This window comes from Cololabis saira, chromosome 14, assembly GCF_033807715.1.
Source record: "Cololabis saira isolate AMF1-May2022 chromosome 14, fColSai1.1, whole genome shotgun sequence".
Lineage (NCBI taxonomy): Eukaryota > Metazoa > Chordata > Actinopteri > Beloniformes > Belonidae > Cololabis > Cololabis saira.
The window spans coordinates 1885711-1901064 of record NC_084600.1 but is presented as its reverse complement, the minus strand read 5'-3'; the positions used below and the strand labels follow the sequence as shown (position 1 = coordinate 1901064).

Sequence of the window (15354 nt, the reverse complement as noted above, 5' to 3'; positions counted from 1 at the left end):
GTCCGACTCTCCTCACCTCGGTTTGGTTCTTTTCCACCAGAGGTCTAACGTGCAGAGTAGATACTTTTCTGTAACTATTCTGCCGAGGTTCTAAGCGGCTGAGTCGGCTGTATCTGACATCATCACACTACAGGCCACCGATTGGTCAGGGGGTTGGAGTCAGACGTCTGAGTCAGGAGGAGGAAATCAGAGAAAGAGCGACTTGCAGCTTCTTGTTCATTTTATTCAACAGGCAACGGCAGCAAAAGTCTGTTTGGTGATCCAACTCTGAGGTGCAGATGTTCATAAACCTGGTGCTGAGGAGAGAATTAAAAAGGGATCTAGACGGAGATAAGGAACGACCAGATCCACCAGGAGCTCTGTCTCTTCATAGCTGCTCACGGCTCCAGCTGACTTTTCAGCAGCGCCGAGACTAACAAAAAAAAAAAAGCGTCGCCGCTTGAAGCTTCTATCACTCTCATTTTTTAACTTGATATCGAACACAAGTCACAGACCCAGCAGCACATCTATCATCTCCTCCAGGTTCTACATCTTTAGTGTTGTTGTCTTCTTCGTTTAGATACACAATCAAATACGTCACAGCAGCTTCACTCCAACCTCCTACTTCTGATCTGGGTATTGAAAAGAAACGAGGGCAAGGCGAGTGGAGTCGAGACGAGGCTGAGTAGGTACTAGTAGGGCTGAACGATTTATCGTTTTCTGACCGAAATTGCGATTTCAGACAACGCGATCATGTGATCGCCAAAGCTGCGGTTTTTCGTAGTGCTCCTGACTGACCCAGGATCTGTTGTGTCAATAAGCGCAGCCTACGCCGTAGGCTCTGCGTTGGTGTTAGCGGAACCATAAATCAGTTTTCAGAAGCGGCATGCTGCACGTGGACAGGTCACACTAACCAATCAGTATAAATCCAATCCTGCTCCACCTGCTCCTTGATTTCTGAAATGGCTTCAGCTGGACCAGAAGCGGAGTTATATTATATATATAAAGTGTATCACGATATTGGGTTATTAATATGAATCTATTGTGTTGACTAGAAACGCGCATCCGACCGCGACCGCACCTCGACCAGCGGACCAAAATCTTACTCCGCTCAGAAGAAACTAGTCCCGTTTTGTGATCCCGTTTTGAGCTCTGAACTTTTACTTATGTAAGGCTGGTGTAGAGTTAAGCCTTACCTTATTAAATTAAACCTTTTTGGGGTGGTGAGTAGGATAAACACGCGGGCAACTTCTGCTGAGCTCCAGTGTACTTTAATGTCCCTCAACAGTGTAGGATTTTAGAACATCAACACAGCACCTAGTGCCGTACTGTGGCGTATCACTCCGCCCAATCTAAAACAGACTAATCACTACAGATAAACTGACTAGTGTCATTATAGTCCCTGATTTACATCAGATTAAAAAGAATATATTTATAAAATAATGAACCCTGAATTACCAAAATAACCTTCTTAACAAAAATAAATCTCCTCTTACACTTATAAGGTGAGCATGAATCAATCTGTTTTATGATGTAAGATTGTATGTATTTATTTACTTTTATTTATTTATTTAATTTTAGTTGTTAAATTAGAAAGAAAAAAGTCAAATCATACATGAGAGAAACTATTCAGTTTGTGGGTAAATATTTTTACTTTATGAAACTGAAGATGCATAATGCAAACCTGACATTTACTTTTAGTTCAGTTTGTGGAAAATGGTTGGCCTGGCTTTCTCTTTAAAACTTAAACAGTTATAAAGCATTACAAACTGTAACAATAGGGCAAACACACAGCATTGTTTTGTATTTTGTGTCTTTCAAATAAGAGACAATTTTTTCCAGTCATATGTTCCTCATTCAAGGTTGTTAAAAAAATACTGCTATAATATCGTATCGTATTGTTATCGTGACCTCAATATCGTGTATCGTACTGTATCGTGAGATTAGTGTATCGTTACACCCCTACTGTACATGGTAAATATTGCACTGAAGTTTGATTTGAAGAAAATCGTTAATGAAATCGAAATCGCAATATCTGCCAGAAAGATCGCAATTAGATTTTTTACTAAAATCGTTCAGCCCTAGGTACTAGTGTAAAAGCGCCATGTGAATGAGATCAGTGAGGTGGTCCCAAACAGGCCGTTAAAATTAGGTTTCTCTGATCTGTGTTTGAGTAGCTCAGTCTGCCTGGAGGAGCTCAGACACCCCTTTTCCATTGCTGGGTACCCCGTGTATAGACAGGGTCACATGTCCAGCGGCCCCCTCAATGACCCCCCGTCCAGTCTGATATACTGTACACAGAACGGCGTGGGATGATGGGACCCGCGTGTGGTTTATTGATAACGAGGACGTCTGCGACATCCTCCTCCTCAGAGCCGAGGACGTCATAAAATCGGTGTATTTGGGGAACCACCGGATAACTCCCCCGGACTCCTCTCCCCTCCCTGCAGTTCAGTGGCCCAGTTTGCCTTCCACCCGAGTTCTTAGGACCCGTTAACACGGAGCAAAAACTGTGCTGTTTTCATGCGTTTTGGCCGTTCGTTTACACGAAAACGAACATCAAAGTCACCAAAAACCATCATTTCTGAAAACTCCGGCCAAAGTGGAGATTTGCAAAAACTCCGTCTTCACGTTTGCTTGTAAACGGAGAGAAACGGACATTTAGGCTTCAGAACGTCACATTATGCCACAGAAACGTCACCAGCGTCATGTGTCCGACCTGTGTTTACAATGTGTTTGGCCACCGTCAATATTTTCTCGTATTTTACCTGTTTTATATTCTAAAGTCACACTTAAAAGTAACTCCACTTCTCTGTCACTCCAAACCAAAGACTCTCGTTCATCTTGGAAGTAACTGGATGTTACTCGTGTCATTTGTTGATGTTTTTTTCCAGGATTCTGATTGGCTAGCATGACTTTATCTTCTCGTTACACTGCCCCCTGTAGGTTTGGCTGCTCATAGCACCTTAACAGCGTATTTATGCGGGTTTGTGTAAGTGATGGTATTTTTCAAAACGTAGAGGGAGAAATATCAATTTTTGTAAATACCAGCTATGTGTAAACGTGGCCTTAGTCCAGGGAAAGTAACGGGGTTGAATCTGAAAGCCCCTCCGTTTGAGCCAGTGCTCCTCTGCATCAGAAGGAGCTTTAGGGGTTTGAGGATACTCGGCAGTGTGCTCGGAGAGATTACCTTCCTCATGGCTTGTTAATACTTGGACTCGGCCACACGGTGCTCCATAGGTTTACAGGCGTCTTCACACCCTCGTGGATTTCTGCATTTGGACTGCGTCTCATAAAAGACCTTGGATGCAGCTATGGATTTGTAACTACCTCTATAAGCTCTTTTAAATTAATTAACAACAAAAATTTTATTAGTTATTTGAAAAGGGTTCTAATTTTTATAAAGCTAATACTAATACTGGCTTGATGTGTCAAACGCAAACAAAAGCACACCTTTTCAAAAGCTGTTCAAAGATGAAAAGAGCGCTCTTTTGTGGATTATAGTGAACTTGTCACTTCAACATCAAAGCAAGTCCTTAGTGAACTCCCTGTTGGGAGACTTCATTAGCGAACACCTGGCCCTCTGAGACCCCGTCCACACGTAGCCGGGTATTTTTAAAAACGAATATTTCCCTCCTCCGTTTATAAAAAAATTTGCATCCACACGTAACCGAAGATCTGCGTTTTCGACCACTTCATAAGCATTCTAACCTGTAGATCATCTGCACCTCCGCGGCTCTGCGGGCTCCGCGGGCTCCGCGGGCTCTGCGGAGCCGCGGGCCCTACACCTATGGGTGCGCGTCGCCGCGTACCCTAGGTGTAGGGTACTGCGGAGCCTCTGTGTCGGTGTAACGCAGTAAGTGGTGGTCAAGAGCAGAGACCATTTATTTAATAAATAGCTTGGAGAACAGATGCTGGATCATCTGTAGTAAACAAAAGGCGCACGTCAGAGCAGATTTGTTGTTGTTTTGGAGCATAATGTGACGTTCGAAAACGCAAATCTCCGGTTATGTGTGTCCACACGCATCTACATAAACGGAGTTTTCAAAAATCTTCACTTTGCCCGGAGTTTTTTTAAACCTTCGTTTATTTGCGTTTTCGTGTGGATGACAGGTCAAAACGGAGGAAAATATCTCCGGTTTAGCAGATATCCGCAGATATCCGGCTATGTGTGGACGGGGTCTGACACGTATACGACCATGACAAAGAATAAGAATAAGAAGCTTTATTATCATTGTACAGTACACAACAAAATTTCGCTCGGCAGCATCTTCCAGGGACAGCAGCTACATCCACAGTCAGAATCCCAGACAGAACAAATAAAGTGCAATGAAATGATTTCCATAAGGACTGGTGTTATGCGTCCTGATAGCAGTCTCTTCACAGCCGTGGGGAAGAAGCTGTTCTTCAGTCGGTCGGTGCGGCTCTCAGAACTCTAGAACTCTAGAACTGTCCTGGATGAGCGGGTCGTCTCGGAGACGGTTGGGAAGGATCTCCTCCAGGCGTGGGAGTGGCAGTACTGATGACCCGCTGCAGTTGTTTCTTCTCAGATGCAGTGCAGCTGGCATACTGTACCACACCGTGCATCCGTAGGTCAGGACACTCTCTTAGTGCAGCGGTAGAAGTTCTTGAGTAGGCCTGTGTTGGAAAAATAAATTTTCCGATTCTAGATCGATTCTCATATTAATTCCTAAAAATCGTTTCGTATGTCTAAAGATCGTTTACATTACCGTATTTTCGCGACCATTAGGCGCATATAGACGCATATAACGTCTTTTTTTTTTTTTTTCAAAATGTGCCACGCGCCCAATGACGCAGTGCGCTGAATGTGTGTTGTGGGGGGCTCTCACCGCGCCTCCGCGGGCGGGGAGGTCCTCCTGCCCGGCGGCGGGCGGGGAGCTCGGCCTGCCCGGTGGGCGGGGAGCTCGGCCTGCCCGGTGGGCGGGGAGCTCAGCCTGCCCGGTGGGCGGGGAGCTCGGCCTGCCCGGCGGCGGGGAGGTCGCCCTGCCCGCAGGCGGGCTCCGTCGTTTACTGTTGATAGATTGTAGATGCGTGGGCTAACGTGTCTGCTGGGCTGGACTGTTGGGCTGGACTGTTGTTCGAGCTTTCGCAAAAGCCGGCATCATTTCCAAGGGGCCGCACGGCACGGAAAGTGACTCTGACAGCGAAGAAAGTGGAACAGTTGTCAGGACTCAGCCCGTCGGGCTTCATCCGCAGCCCGATCGCGCTGATCGGGCCAGAGTGGCCAGAGAGCTGTGCGCCCGGCTCGTGCCCGTCGCAGCGCTGAGCAGTTCTCCTGGTCTCAGACCGTCGGGCTGAGTCCTGACAACTGTTGCATATTTGATTTAGCGCAGCTGTTTAATTCAGAAACGGAGGAGGAGGACTTCGAAGGGTTTGATTAATGACGCTTGTTTTAATTTTTGATTATTCATTGGTGATTTAAAAAATGTTAGTACTTTGTAATAAAGACTTAAATTAAGCACCAACTCAGTTTTGCTCCCGCTCTTTAAATACGCACACTTGTATGCTTGTGTGTGTGTTGTTGTAAGGCGGCGCGCCATATGTGTGTGTAGATGGCGCCTTTTCATTCGGTGCGCCGTTTGTGTGTGTTAAATACAGAAATGGCACACATAACTGAGGCTGCGTCTTTCCACACGGCGCGCCGTATTGTCGTGAAAATACGGTACAACTTACGGTTTTGTTTATGCCCAAAAAAGGAATGTCTTATTGGACACAAGAATAACTGGTGACATGTTTTTTTTAAATATGTTTAAAGGTATGAAAACATTAAAGTTTTCATTTATAATTGCATAAATTGTCTATATTTCATTACTTTATATACTGTTTTGGGGTTACATTTGCATAAAATGCTGAAAACCGAATTCTCAAAAATTTTTTGAATTAAATTTAAACGGAATGTGGGAAAAAATAAAACCGATTTCATCCGTCTCTGTTTGCTTCCCTGGATCTGTTTGGTAATTCTGACCCACGATGTTTCTGAAAGCAGTTCCATCAGCATTCTGGGAGCTGATTGGTCCTTACAGCATCATTAGCTGCAATACTTGCTGTTGAATCTCAATATAATACTAGTATTAATATGTTGCAGAACCACAGTCATATAATTCATGCAACAGCTCAAAAAACAGTTTTAATAACACTAACCCAAATCAATATCGGAATCGAATCAAATCTTGATAATCGATTCTGAATCTTAAGAATTTGTTCCTCCTCTGCGTTCTCAGGAGGAAGAGACGGTGCTGGGCCTTTTTTTTTTTTTTTTTGAACATTCTTTTTATTATACATTTTTTTAAATTATACATTTCCAATGCAGTATATATACAAATAATTTTTAAATATGTAGCAGATCCAGAATACATACAAAGTAATGATTCCCAAGGTCCTCAGTGAATCCAATATTTCAGGCAGTTCCCAGCTACTCCAACACTTTCCCAAATTTTGCTCCAAAAAGGCTCCTCTGACCACTAATTCCAAACCTCAGTCTTTCCAGAGAAATATAGTCGGCTATCAACGACTTCCTTCCACAAATGTGTTGAGGGAGGTCCCACTTAATAACCTTTCGGCCCAATATAATAAAAAACTGTGGAGTGTTTTTATGTCGTCTTAGTCATTCAGGGAAACATCCCAGTAGACATAGTAGTGGGTTTGGCTGTAATTGTTGTTGGATTATTACACTAACCTCATCACATACAGTTCGCCAGAAACTTTGAATCTTCTCACATTCCCAATCTTGTTCCTAATCTAGTTTTACATTTTTGACAGTTTGGAGAGGCCCTGCTGTATATTTACTATATATATATGGAGATATATAGATATTCTGTAGAATATTATACTGCATTTCTCTGAGTCTGTTGCATATTGATATTTTTGAGGGTAAGAGTACAATTTCCCCCCATGTATCACTGTCTATTGTTGTTTTCAACTGAGTCTCCCATGATTTCTGTAAGAATGACAGTCTGCCTGTAGTGAAGTGTTCTGCTGGTCCTTTTTAATAATGTGGGTGGTGTTAACAGCCCAGATACTCAGGCCTGAGTGCGATGTGGTCCTTGTTCTCCTGAAGTCGACAATGATTTCCTTCGTCTTCTTGGTGTTGGGAAAAAAGGGAGTCACAAGGTTTTGAATGGCCTGTATTTGCTGCATGTACACTGTGTTTAACTTGATGGCAGCTTTCTTTCTGATTCTAGACCATCTACCACACTGGTCACACACATATATCAATGAGCACTCAACCTAGGATTCTTAATTACAAACTTCTAGATCCTCTCTTGCATTTTGATTAATTCAAAATGAGAACCACCTTGTGGATGCACGACAGAGTTTTATACCGTTGTCATAAAAGTAACAGCTCTTTTTTGCCAAACCGGACATAAAGAGATGTTCTTTTTCAGAGCAAGCAAATAAACTAGTTCATCCTCCTGTAGGTCTTCAGATCCATGTGTTTCTCTCCTCGTAGCCTCTCTGGATCCTTGAGCTAATGGAAAAACTCGCCCACACTGCACTCTTTACAACTAATTGAGTTATAGAGTTGGAAACTGGTCACAAGGACACTGGGTCTGGGAAACCACGCGGATCATGAGCAAAAAATGAAAAGGCACATTATTCAAAAAGACTACCTGTCCTTGCCAATGGCCAGTTTTCGGGTCCTGCCCTTTTTTTTCTGCATCTGTACGTAATATAGCCCTGCAACTGTAAAAGCCAAAATAAATAACCCGCAGCTCTGTGGATGAGAAACATTTCAACAGTATACTATCCTTGTTCCCATCAACAAACCACTTTATTTTGAACTGTAAATAACGTGATAACTGTGAGTATGTCAACAACGATGCAAATGTCCTCTTGCAACTCCGGGCAACTGTGCGATATTACCAATCCAGAACACCACTGTGCTTTCTGTCATCAGGACATGAAATGATTCATGTTATGAATCAACAACTATGTTTTCAGTTAGAGATTTGTAACTTTAAATCTGAATGCATTGCTTTAAGACCATCGTTGTGCCCTACAGGGTGCATTTCTCAAATCTGCACCTTTTCTCTGTGTAGTCCAGAGAGTTCTGCATTTACCTTGAGCTTTGATGATGTTGTGCTGAGACAGACTGGCACACTCGATGCATATCAGAAACCCATCTGCCCACAGGAAGCAGCAAGGATCTGATACCACAAGCGAGAGTCGTCCTTCCCCCCCAGGACAACTGTCTGACTGTGTCGAAACGTGAATTGGCACATTTAGGGCAGGATTAAGGTGAAGCAAGTTTATTTCTAGAGCACAATTTAACAACAAGGTGATTCAAAGTGCTTTACAAAGACATTAAAACATAAAAAATAAAAAGCATGATTTCAAATTTAAAGAAGAAAGAAAAAAAGGAAAGAAAGAAAAAAAGAATGAAAGAGAGAAGAATAATACATACAATAAATAAGAAATCAGTAGTTAAAATATGTTTTTTTCTTGATAAATGCAGGACAGATGCTGGTGACACGAAACGCTGCACACAAACCAGGAACTGCCAACAAAGAAATGAAAACCTTTAAAAACTTTTCCTATTTGCCTCGTGTTGTGCTCTGTACTCTGGAACTCCACTGACAGTGTGCTGATCCACGGATGAGTCTGGCTCCTGTCGCATTCGGCATGAAAGGCCCGTCAGTCTGGGCCTGACAATGGTTGCGCCTTCTTGCTACTAATCAAAAGTCTTTAGCATGCATTATTCCTCTTTAGGTGGTGTGCCCTCAGCACAGCTCTTTGAAATAGATATCAGCCTGCTATATGCACAAGATTGGTAACCAAATGATAGTTTTTGTCAAGTGACCCTGACTTTTGTGAGGATTTAAACTGCAGCTTCCCCCACTTGAAAAAGCAACTTGCTTCAGGAGATTCGAACTGGAATTCACTCAGTGACCAGGAATCAATTCTTTCTTTTCTTTCTTCTTTTCTTTCTTTTCCTTCCAAAGCAGGTGAAAAACCTTAAACACAAACTCAAACAGAAGTTAAAGGAAATGTAACCCAAGGACCCATAATTAATCAACTATACTAGAAATTAATCTTGAAAATAAGTAGAAAAAAATCCCCCCCGTATTTAAACCCCCAAACAAGCTAACCACATTTTAAAGCTCTACTCAATGAACTTTACCCTCAGCTTTTAATTCCTGTAAATACACAAATCAAAATTACTTAACTTATTAACTTCAAATTCTTTAAAAAATGCCCCACATTTTTAACTATGACATTTTAACTTGCACTTCAATCACATGATTCTCGAAATTCGATTTCACAAATGCACGCTCACCGAAACAAGCTTTAATCCTGCAGTCCCCACATCCAGTCTCAGCCATTCATTTCAGACACACTATTCCAATCCCAATCCCAATCTCTGCCCTAAACCCTCAAGCCCTGAACCCTCACAGACTTAAGTGACGTCAGCTGTAACGTGATCAAGTGTGAGAGAGTGTGAGGGCTCCAAATGGTAGAAATAAGAATGGGACAGCACTTAGCAGAAACCGGAAACACGTCAGATCAAAATGTTACATACCGGTATTATAAATTGTAAATGCTTGTCTGCTTTTTAGAAGTAAGATGCTCGGCACTTGTTTGAGTTGCAGATGTTTGGAGTTTTTGTGTAGCACTGTAGATGGTGTGTACAGCACTATCTATTACAATTTTATTTATATAGCATCTACTACAACAGAAGTTCTCTTTAGGATCTTTCCAGAGACCAGAACATGACCCCCGAGCAATTATTACATAAACAATGGCAGGTAAGGGGCTGGTAGTGCAGCCGTCTCACAGCAAGAAGGTCCTGGGTTCAATTCCCGCCGGGGACGCTGTGGGCACTGAGTGCGTGTTAAGTTTGCATGTTAAGTTCCCCCATGACTTCAGTGCCCACACCCTGGGTGGGGTTGGTGAAAGGGCCTTTCTGTGTGGAGTTTGCATTTTCTCCCCGTGTTCCCTTGGTAGCTAATGTGAGCTACCCTCACAAAAACATGCACAAAGTCCTGGGCTATACTGCCCCCTCTGGCCAACCGGGCGCCAGATGGGGTGGGGAGGATCCGGCCGGAATAACGTGATCCTTCCACGCGCTACGTCCGGCCGGAGAATCCCCACCCTGTCTGGTGAAAAGAAGCTACCTGCTCACTCCTCAGGTTAAGGAGGAAACCTGAGCTCAGTGTAGGGTCCTGGGGTTGGTAGAGGATGGTGATGTCCAGGACTGACTTAGGTAGGAGCACTGGGTGATAAAAAAGGGGGAAAAAAACTGGGATAAAAAATATATATGAAAAAAAAACAATGGCAGGTAAAAACTCCCCTAGTGGGAGAAAAACCTTAAGCCAAACAGTGGCAAAAAACTCCCCTTTAGGAGGGAAGAAACCTGGACCAGGACCTGGATTATAAGGGGGAAGAAACCTGGACCAGGACCTGGATTATAAGGGGGTAGAAACCTAGACCAGGACCTGGATCATAAGGGGGGGCAGCTGGGCAGTTACATTCAAATGTCATCAAATAGTGGTCGGATAGGAGGGAGTTTACAGGCAACACCAACAGATTATCGGGTTGTACACCATAGGTGAGGACGAGATTGAGGGTATGATTAAAACAGTGCATTGGTTTGTTTACTTTTTGTGAGGTGCACATCAATTCTTGATGAGAATTAAAAGCTAATTTAAGATTATCGCTGTCATCCATACAAATGTTAAAGTCATCCACTATAATGAATTTATCTGTACTGATCAATAAACCAGAGAGGAAATCTGAAAACTGAGACAGAAACTCTAGATAAGCACCAGCAGGGGGCCGGTACACTACCACTAATAAAACTGGCTTCTCTGATTTCCAGCTCGGGAGTTTTACACGAAGCGTGAGGCTTTGGAACATATTATCTGCAGAAGTTGGTCCCATCACAGTGGAAGAGCGCAAACACTCACCGAGTATCATTCCTGCTGGGCACCAGTTGCTAGGAAACCAAAAAAAAGCTTTCCATGAAGTGGTCAGCAGACATTGTCAGTCAGTGAAAAGCACTGGCTTCAAGTTGCACTTAATAGGAGGTGGTACTTCTTAAATAATTATTTATGTCATCTTTAAAGTAATATGAGAAAGTTCTGGAAAGTGGGATATCACCAGGATGAGCTTCTCCATTTTCTGTGTGGTCTGTCAAGTCCTGTAGAGCTGCACATCAAAGTTCTGATCATTTACTTGCAGCTCAGGGCAACGTAGATACAAATGAAAGGGCCAGATAGCCGTGTGCAGCATTAACTGAAATCCACTCGGTGCACAATATCGTCTGTTCCTTTTGAGTTCTTCTGTTTTCCTTAAGATAACGATGAAAGGTGACAAAGCAGAAAGAGTGGAGGTTACCTAGATGGAGAAGATGGCAGGATAGTCATAATAATTTGCTTCTGCTACCAAACAATTACCCCAACGTCCATAGGCGGCCTTACCTATGTTTCAACCGTTTCAGTTGAAACGGGCCCCGGCCACCAGGGGGCCCCCAACTGACTGACAAAAAAATAAATGCGCAAGGAAGACACTATAATAAATCACTACCCGCCATTAAACTAACCAGCTAACATCCAAGAAAAGTGAAACGAACATACCAGAGTGGTGCTGAAAAGCGAAAATGATCAGATATAAAAAAGAAAGCTGTGAGTAGTGTTACCGGCCAGCCTGGTCCCCTTTAAGGCGGTGTCTGTGTTCGGGTGTGTGTGTGTGAGACGTAGTGGGTGCAGCGGAGGAGAGAGAGGGAGATGCAGGTGTGCGCGTGTGGAAGACCGGAACACGTTTTTAGTTACTTTTTCAGTGTGTCCTCCGTTAGTTTCAGTCGTCGGCCCTCGCGTGTTTTGTTTGCTCTTTACAAGTTTGTAATAAATGTGCGAGGTTGCACGGACAGTATTTTTCCTCCGTCCTTTTTTCCTTCACTTTCCCCGGACTCCAGACAACCGCCGGTTACCAGCAACGAGCCAGAACCCGTATTTAAATACCAGCTCTCCCAACTACGGTTCGGAGATAGGACTGGACTGTCGCAGCACCCTGGGGTGTCGTCTGACTGCTTCAGGGGTGTCGTCAAAAAATTACCTATTCTGACATTTCATATATAGCCTAAATACGCGACCATACGGACGCCGTTTGGAAAGGCACCCTCGGTTTTGTGTCATTTCTGTATTTAAAACACGGCGCACCGACCGTAAAGGCGCCGTCTACACACACACACACACACACACACACACACACACACGCGCGCGCGCAGCCTCTACGTCGATTTAACGCAGAACCATAAATCAGGCTTCACTTTGAACGGCCGGCGTGAAGCCGGCTGGAAAAGTCTCTTAAAGTTTAGGCAGTCTTTCTTTTAAAAGTCACCATAGTTTCTGTCCATCAGCGTGGCAACTAAGCACAACAGTGAACGATGACTTCTCCTCTGGTGCAGTTATCGTGTTGAAGTTATTGATACAAAATAAACGGGACTTATGCATTTACAGTCAGAGCGATGCAGTGCGGTTTTTAATTATATTTTACTCTGGGGTGTCGTGAGATTTTATTCACTTTTGAAAGGTGTCATGACTGAAAAAAAGGTTGAGAAATGCTGTTTTAGACAGATTATTAATAGGAAAGCAGTGAGAATGCACTTTTTTCCTTAAAATGCTCTCCTACACGGCTGATTTTGTGCCCGCCCTTAAGCCTTGTGCCCCCTCTGAATATTTGCTCTGGCGCCGACCCTGGGACTGGAAATTAAGAAAGGTAACAGTAGTCTTTCGAAAGTGACCTCTTTCTTTGGTCCAGCATCTGCACCGACTACAGCAGCGGCTGCCGCCCACTCTAATAACACCAACGCAGTAAACGCATCCATGCGCCACGTATGGATGCGTTTACTGCGTTCTTTCAGCTTATAATGCGTCACGGACGCAGGACACATAGCTGGCAAATATAGTAATAAATAGGGCCCCATATTAAATATTGAAACGGGCCCCCTGATGCCAAAGGCCGCCACTGCCAACGTCTCCTCAATACCTTCACTACTTGATCCAGAGCTACTTTCCCTCTCCACAGCTCCGCTCAGCCAGTGAAAGACGACTGGTTCTTACACCACAACGTGGTGTGAAATAAGTAACTAAACTCTTCTCCTCCATTGTTCCCCGATGGTGGGATGTCCTACCAAACTCTGTTCGATTGGCAGGTTCTGTACCCACTTTTAAGAGCAAGCTAAAGACTCAGCTCTTTAAGGAGCACTTTGGCATCTATTAGATGCATGCACTTATGACAAGATGGTGTCTTATATATATATATATATATATATATATATATATATATATATATATATATATATATATATATATATATATATATATATATATATATATATATATATATATATATATATATATATATTCTAGCACTGGCATGGCAGCACTTGTGTCCAACTGGACTCTCAGCAGTCTGACCAGCTCTGATCCAGCTGGACCTCCTATGTGATTTTGTGGTTGTGTTGTTCTCCCAGATGTAAGTTGCTTTGGATAAAAGCGTCTACTAAATCACAGTAGTAGTAGTAGTAGTAGTAGTAGTAGTAGTAGTATTAGGATGACAACACTGGCCTTGATTTTCAGACCTTCAGATACAAAAACAGACACACACAAAACACAGAGAGAAATAGAGCAGACAGTTAACAATTAACAGAAGGGACAAGAAAACGGCAGACACATCAGAGAAGAGCAGCAGCATAACCGGATGAGGTCTTACATCACGTTTTTGATATTACAACAGGTAAGATTGCCTAGTTTTGGGAAGTCTGAACATTTTAGAGTGAATTCCTTTGGAACAAAACATTTCATAAAATTTGTGAGTGTCATAAGAACCGGAAGTGGCTGTCATTTTATCTCATTAACAACCGTGATTCACCTACTGCCTCAGTGTAACTCAACGTAAGCTGCAGCATTCGTGACAGATACCACCGGCTCTGCTCTGTCTCCCTGATGACAAATCTGGCTCTCATTAAATCAGCAATGGCATAAGAGAATGTTCTTCCAATAGTCAACAGGAAACTTTCTCCAAGTCAAAATCATGTGTGTGTGCAGCCTAAATTGTAGCTAATAATAGGTTCCTATTCTACTGGCCTTAAAAGGAAATGATGGATCGGTACTAAAACCGACGATATAGAAGTACTTAACTTGATTCATAAGGATGAGTCAGCTACTAAGTGCACTCATTTTAAAACCAAAGGAAGCCAGACTCAAACTACAGGACAGGGGATTTTAAGTATCGGGGACTTGACAACAACGGTCATCCACTATGTCAAAACATAATGACATGAGTTATAATTTTGCTATTCTTCTGCTAAATTGAATCCGTCTGTGCTGGTGATGACACTTTACATCTCCCGCAGGAGGATTGTCACCTTCAAAGTGTTTTTCATTGAATTAAATATATGAAAAGTACAATACATCAACCTTTGCTGCTTGTTTGACTTTGCAGGTGACAACGTCGGCCTGGCAGACTTAATTGGTGAAACGCTTCAGAACAGGCCTGTGATCCAAACATTGGAGAATGAGTGCCGTAAGTGTGTGTTTATGGTTTATGTTTACCACGCTTCTTTTTCCTTTTTAGCATTAAGTCTGGTTTTTTCTGGCTATTTTCCCTAACGCTAAAGTGAGTGTATGTGTGCAGTCTTGCAGAAGTATGCAGAGAGCTGTGCCTGCTCAGTAACAGATGTTGACTGTGTGGAGGTGAATCTTCAGGATGTTCCTGAGCTCTCCCCAAACGTTACCTGGCTGTAAGTTTCCTCCGACCGTCACCGCCGTGTCGTCACGTGCACTTGTGGTACTCATGCTGTTTAACGTCTTTCAATAAAACTCTTTTCAAATGGTTCTAAATCAAATCTCCATCCAGGGGAGGGGGTGGGGTACATTTTAATAATAATACATTTTATTAAAAGGCGCCTTTCTTGGCACTCAAGGTCGCCGTACACAACACATTAAAGAAATAAAAACAGCAGAACACATTTAAAAACATCAGAAAACATTTAAAAACCGCAGCAGCAAAAAAAAAAAGAAACAACAGAAAGAGGCGACTGATGTTACATAGATGGAAGTAGGCAGACCGGGTAATTTTATTGATGTGGGATTGAAAAGATAGTGTGCTGTCCAGGATGACACCCAGGCTCTTAGCTTGGGGGGAGGGTGAAACAGTGGAGTTGTCAATAGTGAGAGAAAAGCTGTCGGTTTTGGATTAAGTGGATTTGGTGCCAATGAGGAGAACCTCAGTTTTATTACTGTTTAATTTAAGGAAGTTTTGGGTGAACCAGGTTTTTATTTCACAAATGCAGTCAGTAAGGGAGGTGGGCGGGAGAGAGGTAGAGGGTTTGGTGGTGAGGTAGAGCTGGGT

At 43.0% G+C, this 15354-nt stretch overlaps 1 protein-coding gene across 1 annotated transcript in view; it reads left to right on the top strand.

The window, feature by feature from the left end:
- Positions 1-15354, top strand: part of LOC133460193 (relaxin receptor 2-like) — an 88443-nt gene that overhangs the window by 16534 nt on the left and 56555 nt on the right. The window contains exons 3-4 of the mRNA XM_061740765.1: positions 14446-14526; positions 14638-14743. Of these exons, the coding sequence (XP_061596749.1) occupies positions 14446-14526; positions 14638-14743 (187 nt within the window). The remainder of the gene's footprint in view (positions 1-14445; positions 14527-14637; positions 14744-15354) is intronic.